The sequence below is a fragment of the Panthera pardus genome, unplaced genomic scaffold, assembly GCF_024362965.1.
Source record: "Panthera pardus isolate Hobbes unplaced genomic scaffold, ASM2436296v1 HiC_scaffold_15, whole genome shotgun sequence".
In the NCBI taxonomy this organism is placed as follows: domain Eukaryota; kingdom Metazoa; phylum Chordata; class Mammalia; order Carnivora; family Felidae; genus Panthera; species Panthera pardus.
In genome coordinates, this window is record NW_026526710.1 from 13,239,215 (window position 1) to 13,253,785 (window position 14,571).

Genomic DNA, 14,571 nt, shown 5'->3' on the forward strand with positions numbered 1-14,571 from the left:
CCAAAGACAAGAGGCGGAGGCAGGGCCTGGGAACCGGGGGTTAACTCCAGGCGCGCGACAGCCTCTCCCCGCAAGGGCTGGCGGGGACGGGATTTGGCAAGAGGCAAGCTGCTTTGTTTCAAAGCATCATTTTATGCTGCATTTCAAGGGCTTCTCCTGTCCTTTTCCAGGGTGTCTGACCATGGCTGGGAGCGTTTTGGTACGTGTGTCCTGCCCCTTCCAGGAAGACTGTGAGGAGGGGGGCAGAAGCGAGGGAACGAGTGGTTCACCGCAAGCTCTTGGGGCCAGCTCCTCCCCGGCCCGGCCCGAGTGCTTGCGGGGCAGTTAGCCACGTTAGCCTCTCCTGAAATGCCGGCGTTTTCAGCGTTTCCAGCGTTTCCAGCTCTGCACGGACGCTCAGCACCCGCTGGGGAGCAGACCTGGCGCTAACCACTGGGCGGGCGGAGCGGGGCAGGCCTCGGACACGGCCTCTTCCGGGAGGGATCTCACCTTCGCCCACGCTCACCGGCACCTCAGCCACCTCCCCGCCCAGGCTCAACAGGGTTGCTGCAGCCTGCCGGGAGGCCGAGGATCCAGCGGGATGAAATGTACCCGTTCCTGCAAAATGTGCAGGCAGAGTCGTAAGAAATGAGAGCAAAATTATACGTGTGACCGATCATTTTAATGTTCGCTGACTCGCTGGCAAAAGGACAGCAGAGTGACCAGCCTGCCTGAAGCGAGCCGGTGCCCGATGTGAAGCAGGGGCTCCGCAAGTGAATGATTGCTGAGCCGAGTTCACCAGGCATCTTGGCCCTGACAGTTAGCGAGAGCCTGCCCTTCCGGAGTCATTTCCCGCAATTAGCAGCGCGCGATCTTCACGTTCCCAGGGCCGCCTCCTCGCCCTGCATAAATATCCCCTTCCCAAGGACACAGCTGGCACTGGCAGTGTCATCTCGCAGTGGGAGGGGGCGGCGGTGACAAGAGAGATAAAATACAGCCATGGCATGGATCTCAGAGGCATAAACCGGCAAAGAAATCCTTCTCCAAGGCGTGCCGTTCCTCGGTCCCTCTTCCCCGGACCCTGGTCCCTCATCCCTGAGTCCGAAGCAAGTCGTGAGGCCTCACCTGTCAGTGTGCAGCTGCCCTGCCCCCACACGTAGGTGGGGATGGTGGCTCGGAGGTGACCGAACTTCCAAATCCCGCCTGCCTTCCCCTTTATAAACGTGACATTTACAGCCCCTCTGGCCCAGCTAAATCCCAATTACATTTCCCAGGGTCTCTGGTATCGTTCCAAATCTTTATGCCACCTGAGCCAGCAGGGGAAGGGCTCTCTCACCACATGCGCGCGCACACGCACGCACGCGCACACACACACACACACGGCTTAAGCTTTTCCCACTTTTAATTTTTTTCTATGTGGCTTTTCACTGCTGGGATCACTTTGCCTTATTTTCCCCCATACTGAATTCATTCATTACCACCTCCTCTAAGACCCAGGTGAGCCTAGCGGGGAGGACAGGGGTCTCCTCCAGCCCCCCTGGGTGAGATCTTCAAGAATCAGGACAGGAAGGACAAACTCTTCACCTCGGAGGGCTCTACAGATCTCCCCCTTTGCATTATTTCCAGGTGCCTCAGGCTCGGTCCGACGGGTCATTTTTCTTGTATATTTTTTCCTGATTCCCCTCTTTCATGGCTGCGTATCTGGCTAATGTGAAGAGATAGTCGCTGAGTCTGGAGGGACAGAGAGAATGATCTGAAATGAGAGATCAATGCTAACTGGGTCCTTCCCATATTAGCCTTCAAGGAGGAAATATAAATCACACACCCCAGGAGCATCGGGCGGGACAGCGGGGTGCTCGGCCAACTTGGGCTTTGATGGATGACACTCCAGGCCAGCTTCTGTGACTGTGGCGCCGGGGCTGGGGCAGTTCGTGCCAGATGAGGCCGCTACCCCCACCGGACCTCACAGGGCTGGTGGCTTTGGGCCACTCCCTAGATTGGTTTGTGTACCTTCCGTGACCAGGACTGAGACACCCAGCCCGCCCTTAAGGAGCCTGCAGTGAGTTCACGAAGCCGCCCACCTTTCAACCGTCCCCCGCTTTTCCTTGTTTTCATGCCGAGCGCTGCCCACCACCCTCTTCCACCTCTCCAGGCCCCAATCTTACCCTCTGCGGCCAGCTCCATGCCGGGTCCTGCTGGAACCTTCCCTGACCACGCCCCCACTGAGATTGAACCCCCCTCCTCCTGATGCCTGGCCGTCTCTCTGGGGGCAGGGTTTGGGGGCAGTGGAAGAGATTCTGCTCTGGGTGTCTCCCATTCCTGGAAGGTAGTGACATGCTTGTTTCCAGTCTGCCTAGCGCTACCCTCCTTGCTGAGGAAACGAACTGGCTTGGCCCACACAACACTACGGGAGGACAAGGCTCCCCAAAGGCCACTGCTGTGCCGATGAACGGAACCTTCCTCTCTCCCTTCAGGCCCAGTCACCTCCCAGGAAGAAAGGAGCTGATCAGGTCACATCCCAGGGAGAGGAGTGACCTCAGTGAGGGGCGAGACCCCGGCTGTGAGGTCGCTTTCTGGAAATCCAGGACAGCTCCCAGGGGCCCCCTGGTTCTCAGTCTGCCCCTGGGCCCTGACCATGCCCACACTGGAACTGCATGAGGCAAGGCTGGAATGGAACCCAGACGAGACCTCCTGGGGCCAGCCCGGCTCACTGGCTCCTGTGCCGGGGCCCTGGGCCCTGACGGCCCTGAGCTGGCCTTGCCCGGCTGTCTCTTCTCAGTTCATACAGCCCTGGAGTCTTGTGGGGAGGTGCTGACAGTGGGTCTGACCCCTGCCTGAGCTCCCTGGTCACTCAACCCGAAAGCGGGCCCCTTCCTGCTGCACTGTCCCTTTGTTCTTATGTTGCATCCTCCTGGTTTTCACAACAGCCTCTCCCGACACCTTCACCTCACCAGGGACAGGGACGGTACCTGCCTCATCCTCAGCTGCATCCCTGTGCCCGACACAGCGCCTGGCACGTCGCCGACCCTCAGTGGATATGAACGTGTGGGCCCCCTTCTCTTATCGTTGCTTCCCACAACATGCCTAGTTTTACTGAATGGGACTCTCCAAATTCCATCAGAGTACCTGTTTAAAAACTTGGCCACGTTAGCGTCCGTCTCACCCATCTGGACAAGAGGCACCACCCTGGAAGAGGAGGAAACGCCACGTTGCATACGTTACGGGATCGACACTCCGGGGGACCCAGGGCTGCGTCCCACACCGGCACCTCAGAGCCTACAGTGGCTTGACCTGGTGCCCTTGCCGGCCTGGGCGCAGACATCCCTCCGGACTGCTGTCTGCTGAGCACTGGTGACGGGGCGGGCCCTTGACGCAGGTCACCTCCGCCACATAACCCTTGCTGAGAGATGCTCTCCCCGAAACTGAGGCTCTGGCTTTGTGTCCCCTGCCCAAGGGGTTTCATCATCCCACATGCACGTCCCCACCACCCTGCCTGGTGCATCCTCTGCTGGACTAGGCCCCCTGCCGGGCCTTTGCGTCTCTCCGATTGTTTTGGTACCACGGGCATTGCCGACACGGATGGTTTTCTACAAATGATGAATTTTTTCTTTTGAAACTGAAGCTCTGTTACGCGGGGCCCCTTTGGGAACCACTTGGGCCCACGAGCCTTTCATGAGGGATGGGACCTTTGTGATGTGGGGCTGTGGACAGAGCTCGGGTTTGGAAGCAGACCGACCCGGGCTCAAATCTGGACTCTGCCATGGACCGCTCAGGTGACCACCCTGGCCACGAGGTCGCCTCTCTGAGCTCGTTTCCCGACTCCTGTACACGGGGGGCTGCCACCACCCCTCTGCCAAGGTTATCCTGAGGCATCAATGAGGTGACGATGAGAACATGCCCAGCACGGCCCTGCCCATTCTATCAGTGTAGGGCTTCACTTCCATTTGTCTGGGAAGCTGGGTGGCAGCTGGCGTTACGAGTGGTGTAAATGGAGGTTTTGCAGGGAACTCTTCTGAAGTTTCTCTGAAAGGCTGTCAGTAGCTTTTAGGGGTCCTTCCTCTTCCTGACTCGGAGGTGTTGGGGCATCGGGTGGCTGGTCTGTTGAGAGCTTCCACCTGCCCCCCACCAGCCCCGCCGCCAGCCCTGTGGGTCCCTCTGGGCCCTTCTTTACCCAGCAGCCAGCAGGGTCCCTTCATGTCACTGCGTGGCCTAAAGCCCACCAACGGTTTCCTATTGCTCTCGGGATAGAGGTAGACCTCTCTGTGCCTCCGAGGCCCTGCCCGGTCTCTGGCCTCATTGTGCCCCACGCCCTCTCCCTCTGGACCCAGACACTCGGGTCTCCTTTGTGTCCGTTCAGTACGGGCTGCCACCTCTGCCCTTGCTGTCCCCTCGCACTGGACGCTGTTCCTCCCCGCCCCCCAATCCTTCAACCCCTGGCTCACGCAGTGTGACTGGGAGAGACCCTCCCTGTGTCCACTCCACGTCCCTCACAGCCCTGACCACAGTGTGGGGCTCGCCACTCATTCCTGCCCAGCTCCAACTACCCCACTTACATTAACCCCCAGGGACGAGGAGCCAGGGCACAGGGCAAGGAGGCCTCCCCCGAATATCCTTTTGACTTTCATAGCACGTGAGTGTCAGAATTATAGATAACCAGCTAACCCCATCAGGGACTCCTCCTACCCTGTTCACCTATAACCTCTTGTTTCTCCATAAGCTCTGATCGTGATGTGGGTTACATCATCTGTCATTTGTCCGCTCGCGGGTCACTGTCTCCCCTCGGCTATGCAGGGCTCTGAGGACAGAGACCCGGGCTGGCTGGCGTCCACCTGGAACGGTGAAGGTGGCAGGTGAAGGTCTGCCGATGGGTGGCTGGATGGCACGGGGCCGACCCTCCTAGGCTTGCCTGCTGCTCTGGCCAGGCCCCCGCCCTCTCCCTTGGCCCCCTTACCGTCTCTCTGCTCGGCGGCACACGGCCCGACAGAAGTGCAGCGCGGAGCTGCTCTTGCCTCCCGACTGAAAGGAGAGAGCACTGGCTGGAGCGGGGCTGGGGGGGGGGGGGGGGGGGGGGAAGGGGTGGGGAGGGGGGGGGAGGGGTGGGGGTGGGGTGGGTGTGCCCACTGTAGACAGGGAGTCCCCTGGACAGATGGACCGATGGATACACGGGACCCCGCCCCCGCCCCCAGCCAGCAGTGTTCCGCTTCCGGGGCCCTGCAGAGGGGCGCGTCCACTGGGAAGCCCCCTCCAAAGTGGGCAGGGCTGGGGAGGGACCAGGGAGGGTCCGGAGGGGACTTGGGAGGCCGGCAGCCAGCTTCTGTCACAGGCAAAAATTAAAGAGGGGGCTTACTCCGCACCTGTGTGTTTCTGTGAACACACTTGGCCTGTGGCCACCCCTAGGTTGACACCGCCTGGCACCTACCGGCAGGATAAACGCCGTGAGAGGGGGGAGCTGGCTGGAGTATCTGTCGATCCACTGCTCCAGCTCCAGGATGGGCCCCGCCTCGAATGCGGCACATCCTGAGGAGCCGAGAAGCAGGAGGACACGGCCATGGGGCCCGTCGCCCCCCAGACCAAGGAAACCGCCCCCATGTCCCTTCCACCCCGGGGGGCTCTGCAAACCACTTCCGCCGGCTTGCGAGGGCCTTCCTTCTCGGGGTCTACGGGCCAGGCTGATGGGGGTGCCAGGGGACGCCCCGGACAGGGTCCCACCTCTGAGCACGCGCGGCAGGTTGGGAGAGAAGATTACTTAAGTGAGCCTCCCTGGCCGAGGAGCGCGGGGTCGCCAGGGCAGAGCCGACGTCCTGCAGCGAGCACTGGATCTGGGGAAGCAACGGGGGGCGACAGTGAAGACCCGTTCCTGGCGGGCCGGGCGGGGCTCACGTGGTTCCACGTGCAGGGGTGCCCTGTGACACGAGGAGGCGAGCGGGGGCTGCCCTGCTGGGGACTGGCCGGATCTTTAATCAGCTGGCATTTAAAGGTGAATCGGCAAACTCTGTCTGAACCTTTGGCACGTCTGCCTTGGACACCAGCTCTGTTGAGCGGGGGCCCTGGGTCCCTTGGGACGATGAGCGTCAGGTGCCCAGCGACAGTCAAGAGGTAGCTTCTCACCCCGCTCTCGTCTCCGTCAGGCCTGGGCCCCGGGAAGTCTTTCCCTTTCCTCTCCACTGACGGCTTTGGTTGTCTGACCTGTGACAGCCGGGCCGAGACACCAAACGTGACAGTGCTTTAAAACTAAGCTATAAAGGACGAGTATGTACGAGAACATGGTCGACCCCTGCGTGACAAACGACCCACGGGCGCCCGTGCCAGTGAGCCCCACGAATGCCGCCTCCTTTGTGGCCGGCCAGAGTCCGCTCAAGCTGGGTGGGGCGCCGTGAGGTGGGTGGTGGTCTGCGACCTCTGCTGAGATGGCGACTGTGACAGCGTGCCGGGAGCAGGGCGCAGCGGGAGGCAGCAGAGGCCGCCCACCCAGCAGTGAGCTGGGACCCTCCTTGGGCTGCCGACCGGCAGAACCTGGGTGGGGACCTTGGCCACCTGGCGTCTCGCAGGCTTCGAGCGGGAGGCGGGGTAACGGTAGTGCCCCCCTGGACGGCCAGCTGCAGCACTCACCCCAGCACTGGAGGGGGCGGGAGCCAGCTTGGGAATCAGATCCCAACTCCGCTGATTCCCAGCCCCGGCGCCTTGGGCAGGCGGCCCTTTCCTTTAGGAGTTTGTTTTGCCCCAATAACGTGCCCGTTAACCTGCAGGTCACAGGCTTCTGAGGAGAGCGGTGCACGGGCCCAGCGAGCAGGGACCTGGCGGGGCTCCCGGGTGAGAAGGTCACAGTCTGCACCCTCGGGGTGCCCAGGCCAGTGGGGAGACAGACGGATCAGACCGTGTGACACTCTTTGTGGCACCTGCCGTTAGAGGCGGGGCCTCCACAACGGGGGTTGTGGAAAGCTGGAGGAGGCGCCTAACCGGGCTGGAGGCCCTGGGGGACGTGACGTTGGAGCTGGGACCCAAAGGACAGGGGCCTAAAGCATAGGTGGACTCATCACGTCACTGCCCCCGCCCCCCCACCCCCGCCTCAGCCTTTTCCCTCTGGAAACCCTGCAGAGATGAGCACAGCATGCGGAAATGACGCCTGCTGAGGTGAGAACTTCTTCACTGGGAGGCTGAAAACCACGCTGGAGGCGCATAGGAGGGCCTCATTCACAGAAAGTTCCGGCACTTAAGGCCCTCCCACCCTTCTGTGGCCCCCTCACTGCCCTCCGCCTGCTCCCAGGAGGCTAAGCGGGCCCCAGCCTGGCCTGGAGGACTGAAGCAGGCTGAGTGTCCAGGAAGCAGCTTCTACAGTCTCAGGTCAATGTGTAGACTGAAACCTTGGACACGTCCTATGCGTCCGAGGGGATGTCCCTGTCTCCACTGTTAAAGTCCTGTCTGTGGGTCAGTCTCCATGCTTCCTAAGGAGAACACTAATACTGAAGGCCATAAGGTCCCCTGGCCTAGGGCTTCCTGAAGCTGGTTTTCCCAGGTTTCTCAGCCTCGGGGCTGCTGACATTCAGGCAAGGGGCATTCTCTGTGGCAGGGGAGGCCCTGGGCGTTGTAGGACGTTTAGCATGTGCATCGCTGGCCTCTACCAACTAGATATCAGGAGCCCCCCCCCCCCAACCCACCTGTAACCACCAAGAGTAATACCAGACATTGCCGTGCGTCCCCTGAAGGGCAGAAGCACGCTGGGTCAAGTCCACTGCACTTTACATTCCCCCCCCCGCCCCTTGGTGCTGTTCTCACCACTCGCCTGGGAGGGAGGATGATCTCTGTGTCCCTGTTTTGCAGGTGAAGAAACAGAGGGTCCCAGAGAAACAGTGAGTAGCCCCAGGTGACCCAGAGAGGAAGTGACGGTCAGATGGCAAATCCAGTTATGGCCATCAGGCCACAGGGATACAAATCCCAACTTGGGATGAGACACTGCTACTCACTTTCTGCAGCTCTTCAGCAAACGGGTGGCCTTTTTCTGCGACTAATTCCAAAGCAAACCTATGAGGAAAAAGAAAAGAATCTGCGTCTCACATCACGTCTGTGGGCCCTAATTCAGCTCTGACACCACAGGGTTATTTTTCTTGCTGACAGTGAGAACATCATAACCTTTCATTTGGTTAGGGGTGTTTGTTGCTCAAAATGCCTTTCCTTATACTCATTACTCATCCAGTCAACACTTCCTTTCTCAGTGCCTACTCTGGCCAGGTCCAGGCAATTCAGCATGAGTACAAGGGACACAGGCTCTGTTCGGCAGGAGGCCGAGGCATGAATCGGGTATCACATGACTGAACGTGAAGTTGCAAACTGAGGTCAGCTCTCTGGAAAGGGCCAGGGTCCTGGGAACCTTGGCCTTGGCTGGAGTTCAGGGAGGGCTTCCTGGAGGAAGCAGTGCTGGAAGTGGGACTTTGAAGGCTGAGTAGTTCCTGGTAAGGCAGGTGGGATGGGGAAAGCCAAGCGCCCCAGACACAGGTCAGGACCCCAGCTCCAGCCTCCCTCCAAACTCTGCCACTCTCTTTACCAGTCAGGGGCCTGGCAGGGAAGAGTCGCCAGTGCATTCGCAGGGTTCCTGGAGGAAAGGCTGGCCAGGGGACTATTAACAGGGTGTGAGAAAAGTTATGGAATGACAGTGGGTGGCAAAAATTAGCACAAGCAGGGGCCTGAAGGGGCGAGGGAGGGTCAAAGGTGCTCCAGACCCGGGAGAGCTGGATTCTCGGTGGGGCCACCGCCAGGAGCCATGCAGCTGGCTGGGCGAGAGTCACTGGGGAATGGGGGCAAAAGTGTTCCCGCTCCTCTCTCTACCAATGTCCCATCTCCTGCTGGTGCCTTCCATTGGCTGGACCCGCCCGGAAGACAGAGGAGGGGACTGGGGTGAAGTGTCACCACGCAACAGAGGTTGCCTTCTGGGCACAACCAGTGTATCGTCTTAGCCTGCCTTACAGTCAGAACTAAACAGACAAACGTGTTAATTTGTCATCTAGCGTGGGTCTCCCGTTTTGGACTGCAAGGAACAACTCTGTGGGCCAGACACAGCCTGCCCTCCGCAAAGCGACATCCTCTGGCCTGGCACCAGGCAGGTGCCCGAGAATATCCTCAGGGAAGACATCCCCACGATGCAGCCAGTTGTAGACCCTCCTCGGTGCTGCTCCTTCAGGCTCCCGCCACCTGGAGGGTGCCCCTCTACTGTCTGCTCCCCCAGCACCCCCAAGACTGTGGGCTCCATGAGGCACGTGGGCTGAGGCTCTCTGCCTGGCACATGGAGAGGCTTGCTCTCCGACAATCCACAATCGAGGCGTCCCCAGTCTCCTGCCCCCCTGCCCCGGACTGAGGGATGATGGCTTGCTGATTTGCTAATCCTAAACAGCTGATGCCAGAACTCCCCGTCCTTCCCCCCTGCCCATTTCACCTTGTGTCTGCCTCTTCCACCTCCTCCCCCCACCCCCCGCCTCCCCACAGGCACCAAGGGGTCTGCGTTCTCTGCTCCGCTGGCAGACCACCTGCACCTGCCATTATCCGTCCTGAACACCTCACCTAGTCGGGCCCATCACTGGGAGGTGGGAGCCGCACACCCGTACTCGCCTGAAGAGTGGGGGAACCAGGGAAGGAGGGGCATGGCAGCTCCACATGGCGTGGGACGGATGCCAGCCAGGAGCAGGCAGGGCCGGAAGGGAAAGGCGCCTGCAGCCCCCGGCAGCCTCGTGGAGCTGACCACGTGCCCGTGCCTGCCAGGCCGAGGCAGGTTCATCAAGAGTTGGCCGCCCCCCGGGGCCAGCCAGCACTCTCGAGAGCTTCCCGTGAACTACGTTACTGGTGCCGATTCAAACCCCGCCTCAAGGCCAACCCCGTCTGCCTTACCCAATGGCTGAGCTTAATTCATCTGTAGTTCCCAAGGCTTCAAACACTTGGTCATCTTTAGGTCTCCTTTCTCCAGTGAAGGTGCTAGAAAACCCTATGAAAAAATGTTTAGCCACCCAAATTAAGATTTTTTATTTTTCCTGGCATGCTCTTTTTTTAAAAACACTTTCCACCTGAAGGATAACATATACACAGAAAAGTGCTCAAATCCTAAGTATATAAGTTGATCAATTGCTCCTACCTGAATATACCTCTGTGATCAGGACCCAGATCAACAAGTAGAGAATGATCAGCACCCCTGATGCCCCCAGGCACTCCCTTTCATTGCTATTCCTAAGGGTAACTTCTTTCCTGACATGCTTTTATTTTATTCCTAAAAATCATGTACTAATCATTCCGCTAAAGAAATAAGACATATAAAGGGGCACCTGGGTGGCTCGGTCGGTTTAGCATCCGACTCTTGATTTCAGTTCAGGTCACGATGTCATGGTTTGTGAGATGGAGCCCCGTGTTGGGCTCCATGCTGTCTGTGTGCCGCCTCCTTAGGATTCTTTCTCTCCCTCCCTCTCTGCCCCTACCCCACTTGCGTGGGATGGCGCTCTCTCTCTCTCTCTCTCTCTCTCTCTCTCTCTCAATAAATAAACATTGTTTTAAAAAAGAAATAAGACATATAGGTACATATTATAATTATATTTCACATAAAATCGAAGTCCTCTGTGGATCTCTGCCTAGGTCACAATTTCCCACCATGTTCCCTTAACCACGGAGATAGAACAAATCTGCTCCCGACAGCCAGGAGCCAGCCTGGCGCTCACAGGCAGGCTGTGGTGTTCCGTTGGGACTCAAACACCTCTGTGGAACACTGTCTGGTGGCCCCCACTCTGACTGTGACACAGCAATCTCCAAACAAGACCCCCCATAATCATGTCTGAGCACAGAACACTGTCCAACCTGTAAAAATGACCAAACATCCCCATTCTCTGGCTAATGCGAGGGACTGCTGCTTCTTTATCAATGACAGCTTTGGCCTCTCTTTGTCACACCCACCTTCTAGATAAAAAATGATTGAGATACCCAACTAGAGAATTAGCCCTGCTTCCTGACAGCATCCAATCCAGAGTAACACCCCACTTCCTGGAATTTGCTCCAGATCACCTGGCATAAGCCCAGTCCTATAATGGGTCCTTTCCAGTATCTTCTCACTGAGCCCACGGTGTGCCATGTAATGAGCTAAGTGACCCAACTTGACTAGACTGTCCCTGGGGGTCTCGGCTGGAGGGCATGCCTGTGCCTGTTCTCTTTCCCTTTATTTATTGTGGTAGTAGACACATAACATAAAACTTAGCATTCGAATCATTTCTTTTTTTTTTTTTTTAACGTTTTTTATTTATTTTTGAGACAGAGAGAGACAGAGCATGAACAGGGGAGGGTCAGCGAGAGGGAGACACAGAATCTGAAACAGGCTCCAGGCTCTGAGCGGTCAGCACAGAGCCCGACGCGGGGCTCGAACTCACGGACCGCGAGATCATGACCTGAGCCGAAGTCGGCCGCTTAACCGACTGAGCCACCCAGGCGCCCCTCGAATCATTTCTAAGAGTATGGTTCAGTGGCATTAAGTATATTGTATGCACATCTTTTATACTTTTACGACATAAGTACATACTCCCCAAAATATATGTAAACTAGTGACCTGCACAGTTTTTAAAAAAAATTTTTTTTTGCTGTTTATTTATTTTTGAGACAGAGAGAGACATAGCATGAACGGAGGAGGGATAGAGAGAGAGAGGGAGACCCAGAATCCAAAGCAGGCTCCAGGCTCTGAGCTGTCGGCACAGAGCCCGACGCAGGGCTCAAACTCACAACCTGTGAGATCATGACCTGAACTGAAGTCGGACGCTCAACCGACTGAGCCACCCAGGCGCCCCACCTGCACAGTTTTTTTAAGTTTATTTGTTTACTTTGAGAGAAACAGAGACAGTGCGAGTGGGGGAGGGGCAGAGAGAGGGGGAGAGAGAATCCGAAGCAGGCTCCCACTGCCAGCGCACAGCCCAATGCAGGGCTTGATCCCACAAAGCCATGAGATCATGACCTGAGTCGAAACCAAGAGTGGGATGCTTAACCGACTGAGCCACCCAGGCGCCCCAACCTGCAATTTTTTTAATTAAAATATTTAAGTAGGGGCACCTGGGTGGCTCAGTCGGTTAAGTGTCCGACTTCAGCTCAGGGCATGATCTCACAGCTTGTGAGTTCGAGCCCCGTGTGGGGCTCTGTGCCTACCGCTCAGAGCCTGGAGCCTGCTTCAGATTCTGTGTGTGTGTGTGTGTGTGTGTGTGTGTGTGTGTGTGTCTGCCCCTCCCCACTCATGCTCTGTCTCTCTCAAAAATAAACATTAAAAAAAATAAATAAAAATAAAATACTTAAGAAATCTCTACACCCGACATAGGGCTCGAACTCAGGACCCCAAGATCAAGAGTCGCATGCACTTCTGAGCCGGCCAGGCGCCCCTGCAGTTGTAAACTTTAGAAAATATGTCACACTGATATAGTCTACATCTCACTTTTTTCTGTCCAACATTATTTTCAGGTATTGTTTACATAAATATATGCTCGTTACAAAAAGTCATAGGATAGAATAAAAGTATGTGCCATAAACAATGAAAGCCCTTCTGTTCATTCCCCTCTCCTAAACTCAATCTCTCTCCCAGGTAGTACTTCAAGATGTAACCTTTCAGCATATTCTATGCATATCTGAACACATATATGTATATACGCATAACACACACACTTTTATCCAAGTAGATTTCAATTATTTGGATTGCTCTGCAACTTGCTTTTATCACTTCATAGATCTTAGGCATCTTTCATTTCATATCACATTTGATGATATTTATTGACGCCTGTTACATTATTTTTAATGTTTTTAATGTTTATTTATTTTTGAGAGAGAGAGAGAAAGAGAGAGAGAGAGAACACAAGCAGGGGATAGGCAGAGAGAGAGGGAGATACAGAATCTGAAGCAGGCTCCAGGCTCTGAGTTGTCAGCACAGAGCCCGACGCGGGGCTCGAACTCATGAACTGTGAGATCACCGGAGCCGAAGTCGGACGCTCAACCGACTGAGCCACCCAGGTGCCCCTGTTACATAATTTTTAACGTATGCAAACAATTTGGAAGAACTTTCAAATGGAGTTTTTTGCATGTTTCATCTGCCGCCTACCTTTGTCTCCTGTTTTGGTGTATATCTTGGGGATCTTGGGTGTCTTCAAGGAAGGCTGTGGCCTAATGAGACACAGACATCAAGAAGTGGAGAGTGGGCATGACACCTCCTTCAGTGGGTCACATCTTGCCCAGTAACCTCAGAGGCAGCACTTTACCCTCCTCTGTTTGGATCTCATGTTGGCATCATTTTCCTCCCTTCTTCCCAATTCAGTCCGTTGTGGGCAAGCTCTGTGTCCTGCCCACATCCATTATCTGCAGAGTAGCTCATGTAGTGCACTGCTCAATGCACATGCTCAATAAATATTCACTGAAAGAGTTTATTGATCACTTTCCATAGTCTCTGCACTGTGCTAAGTGGATTACTGGCATTATCTCCTGGAATTATCCCATAGGCACTACCGGTGACCTTCCTTTTACTGTTGAGGAAATTGGAGCTCACAAGATGAGACTCCAGGTCCCTGAGGAAGGAAGACACAGGGCTGGGATTCATGCCCAAGACTACCTTACTCCAGACCCCAGTTACCTTTTACCCGACAGAAACCGTGACTTTCACCCACCCAAACTCTTATCCTCTACTCTACCCAGTCAGGGCTGCTTGGAGAAAGTAATCTGGGCCATGTCCCTTCTATGAAGCTTCACGTATCCTCAGGAATGAAGACCTGGCAAAACAGAGTTCTAATTCTGGCATTTTCAGATAGCAACCTAACACCTTTAATGCAGGCTTTGACACGAACATGTGGCATCACGAGGTGATCCAAACGTTCAATTACTGGATCTAGGAGAGTATATCGATCCATGATAAATTCATGGGACTATGCGGGTTCGGAGGTCTGGGAAGGGGAGCAAGTTTCAAGGTCGGTGAGGACGGCCACCTTCAGATCGTGTCGGTGTATCTCTGTGTCTTAGGAAATAGGTCAAAATCTGAATTGAGGCCCACCCGACGGTGAGGCGGGGCAAGATGGCCCTCGTGGCGGGCCAGGGACGTGCCCTGCCCTGACGCACGACAGCCGGGCTTCGTTCGGACTTGTGCAAAGAAATCTTGGGTCTCTGGCTGCCACGGTGCTCACGTGGCCAAAGTGACGTCAGGACTAAGACGTGTCACCTGGCTGTTGCTGCGGCGACCTCACTGCGGTGTGACGTCACCATGGCGACGACACCACAATTCACGGCAGGTGTCCGAGTTACCCTCCCCAGCCAGGCACTCACCCGTCCCCGTCTTCCACGCCCTGGGGGCCGCGGCTCTGGAAACGGGGACACAGCAGCCTGCCGGCGCCGAGGCCCCCGCGCAGGCCAAGGCGGGCTCCCAGTCCCCACACAGCCATGCGCCAGGCAGCTCGTCAGGGGCTGACCCCGCCAGGCTCCCGTCCAGGTCGCGGGCGACTCCACCTACCTCCGGCCGCGTCACCGTTCAGCCCCCATTTTCCATTGGCTCTTGGCTCTCGACCCAGGGCGGGACACTCCCAGGGACTTGCTTTCCATTGGTTCGCGGAGGGGGCCGTCGGA

General features: G+C 56.6%; 1 protein-coding gene across 2 annotated transcripts; it reads right to left on the reverse strand.

Moving 5' to 3' along the window:
• Positions 1 to 1,363: 1,363 nt before the first annotated feature.
• Positions 1,364 to 14,462, reverse strand: MMAB (metabolism of cobalamin associated B). 2 transcript variants are annotated; one of them, XM_019467191.2, is made up of 9 exons: positions 14,275 to 14,460; positions 13,067 to 13,128; positions 9,853 to 9,946; positions 7,941 to 7,998; positions 5,726 to 5,798; positions 5,399 to 5,496; positions 4,931 to 4,995; positions 3,106 to 3,165; positions 1,364 to 1,710 (listed from the first exon to the last, which is right to left on the reverse strand). In XM_019467191.2, exons 1-9 carry the CDS (start codon positions 14,388 to 14,390, stop codon positions 1,611 to 1,613), a joined length of 726 nt encoding a protein of 241 aa, XP_019322736.1. In that variant the 5' UTR covers positions 14,391 to 14,460; the 3' UTR covers positions 1,364 to 1,610. The 2 variants fall into 2 exon arrangements, with proteins under 2 accessions (XP_019322736.1, XP_019322737.1); XM_019467192.2 differs by having other exon boundaries at positions 1,601 to 1,710; positions 5,689 to 5,798; positions 14,275 to 14,462.
• Between the last annotated feature and the right edge of the window lie 109 nt (positions 14,463 to 14,571).

What these genes read in the sequence shown, in the direction of transcription:
- MMAB (XM_019467191.2), bottom strand. Translation starts at nt 14,390, where the DNA reads ATGGCTGTGTGGGGACTGGGAGCCCGCCTTGGCCTGCGCGGGGGCCTC. An exon ending in GAATTAAGCTCAGCCATTGG is followed by an intron (nt 7,999 to 9,852) that starts GTAAGGCAGACG and finishes TTTTCCTCATAG; the next exon opens with GTTTGCTTTGGAATTAGTCG. An exon ending in GGCCAGGGAGGCTCACTTAA is followed by an intron (nt 5,497 to 5,725) that starts GTAATCTTCTCT and finishes TCGGCTCCTCAG; the next exon opens with GATGTGCCGCATTCGAGGCG.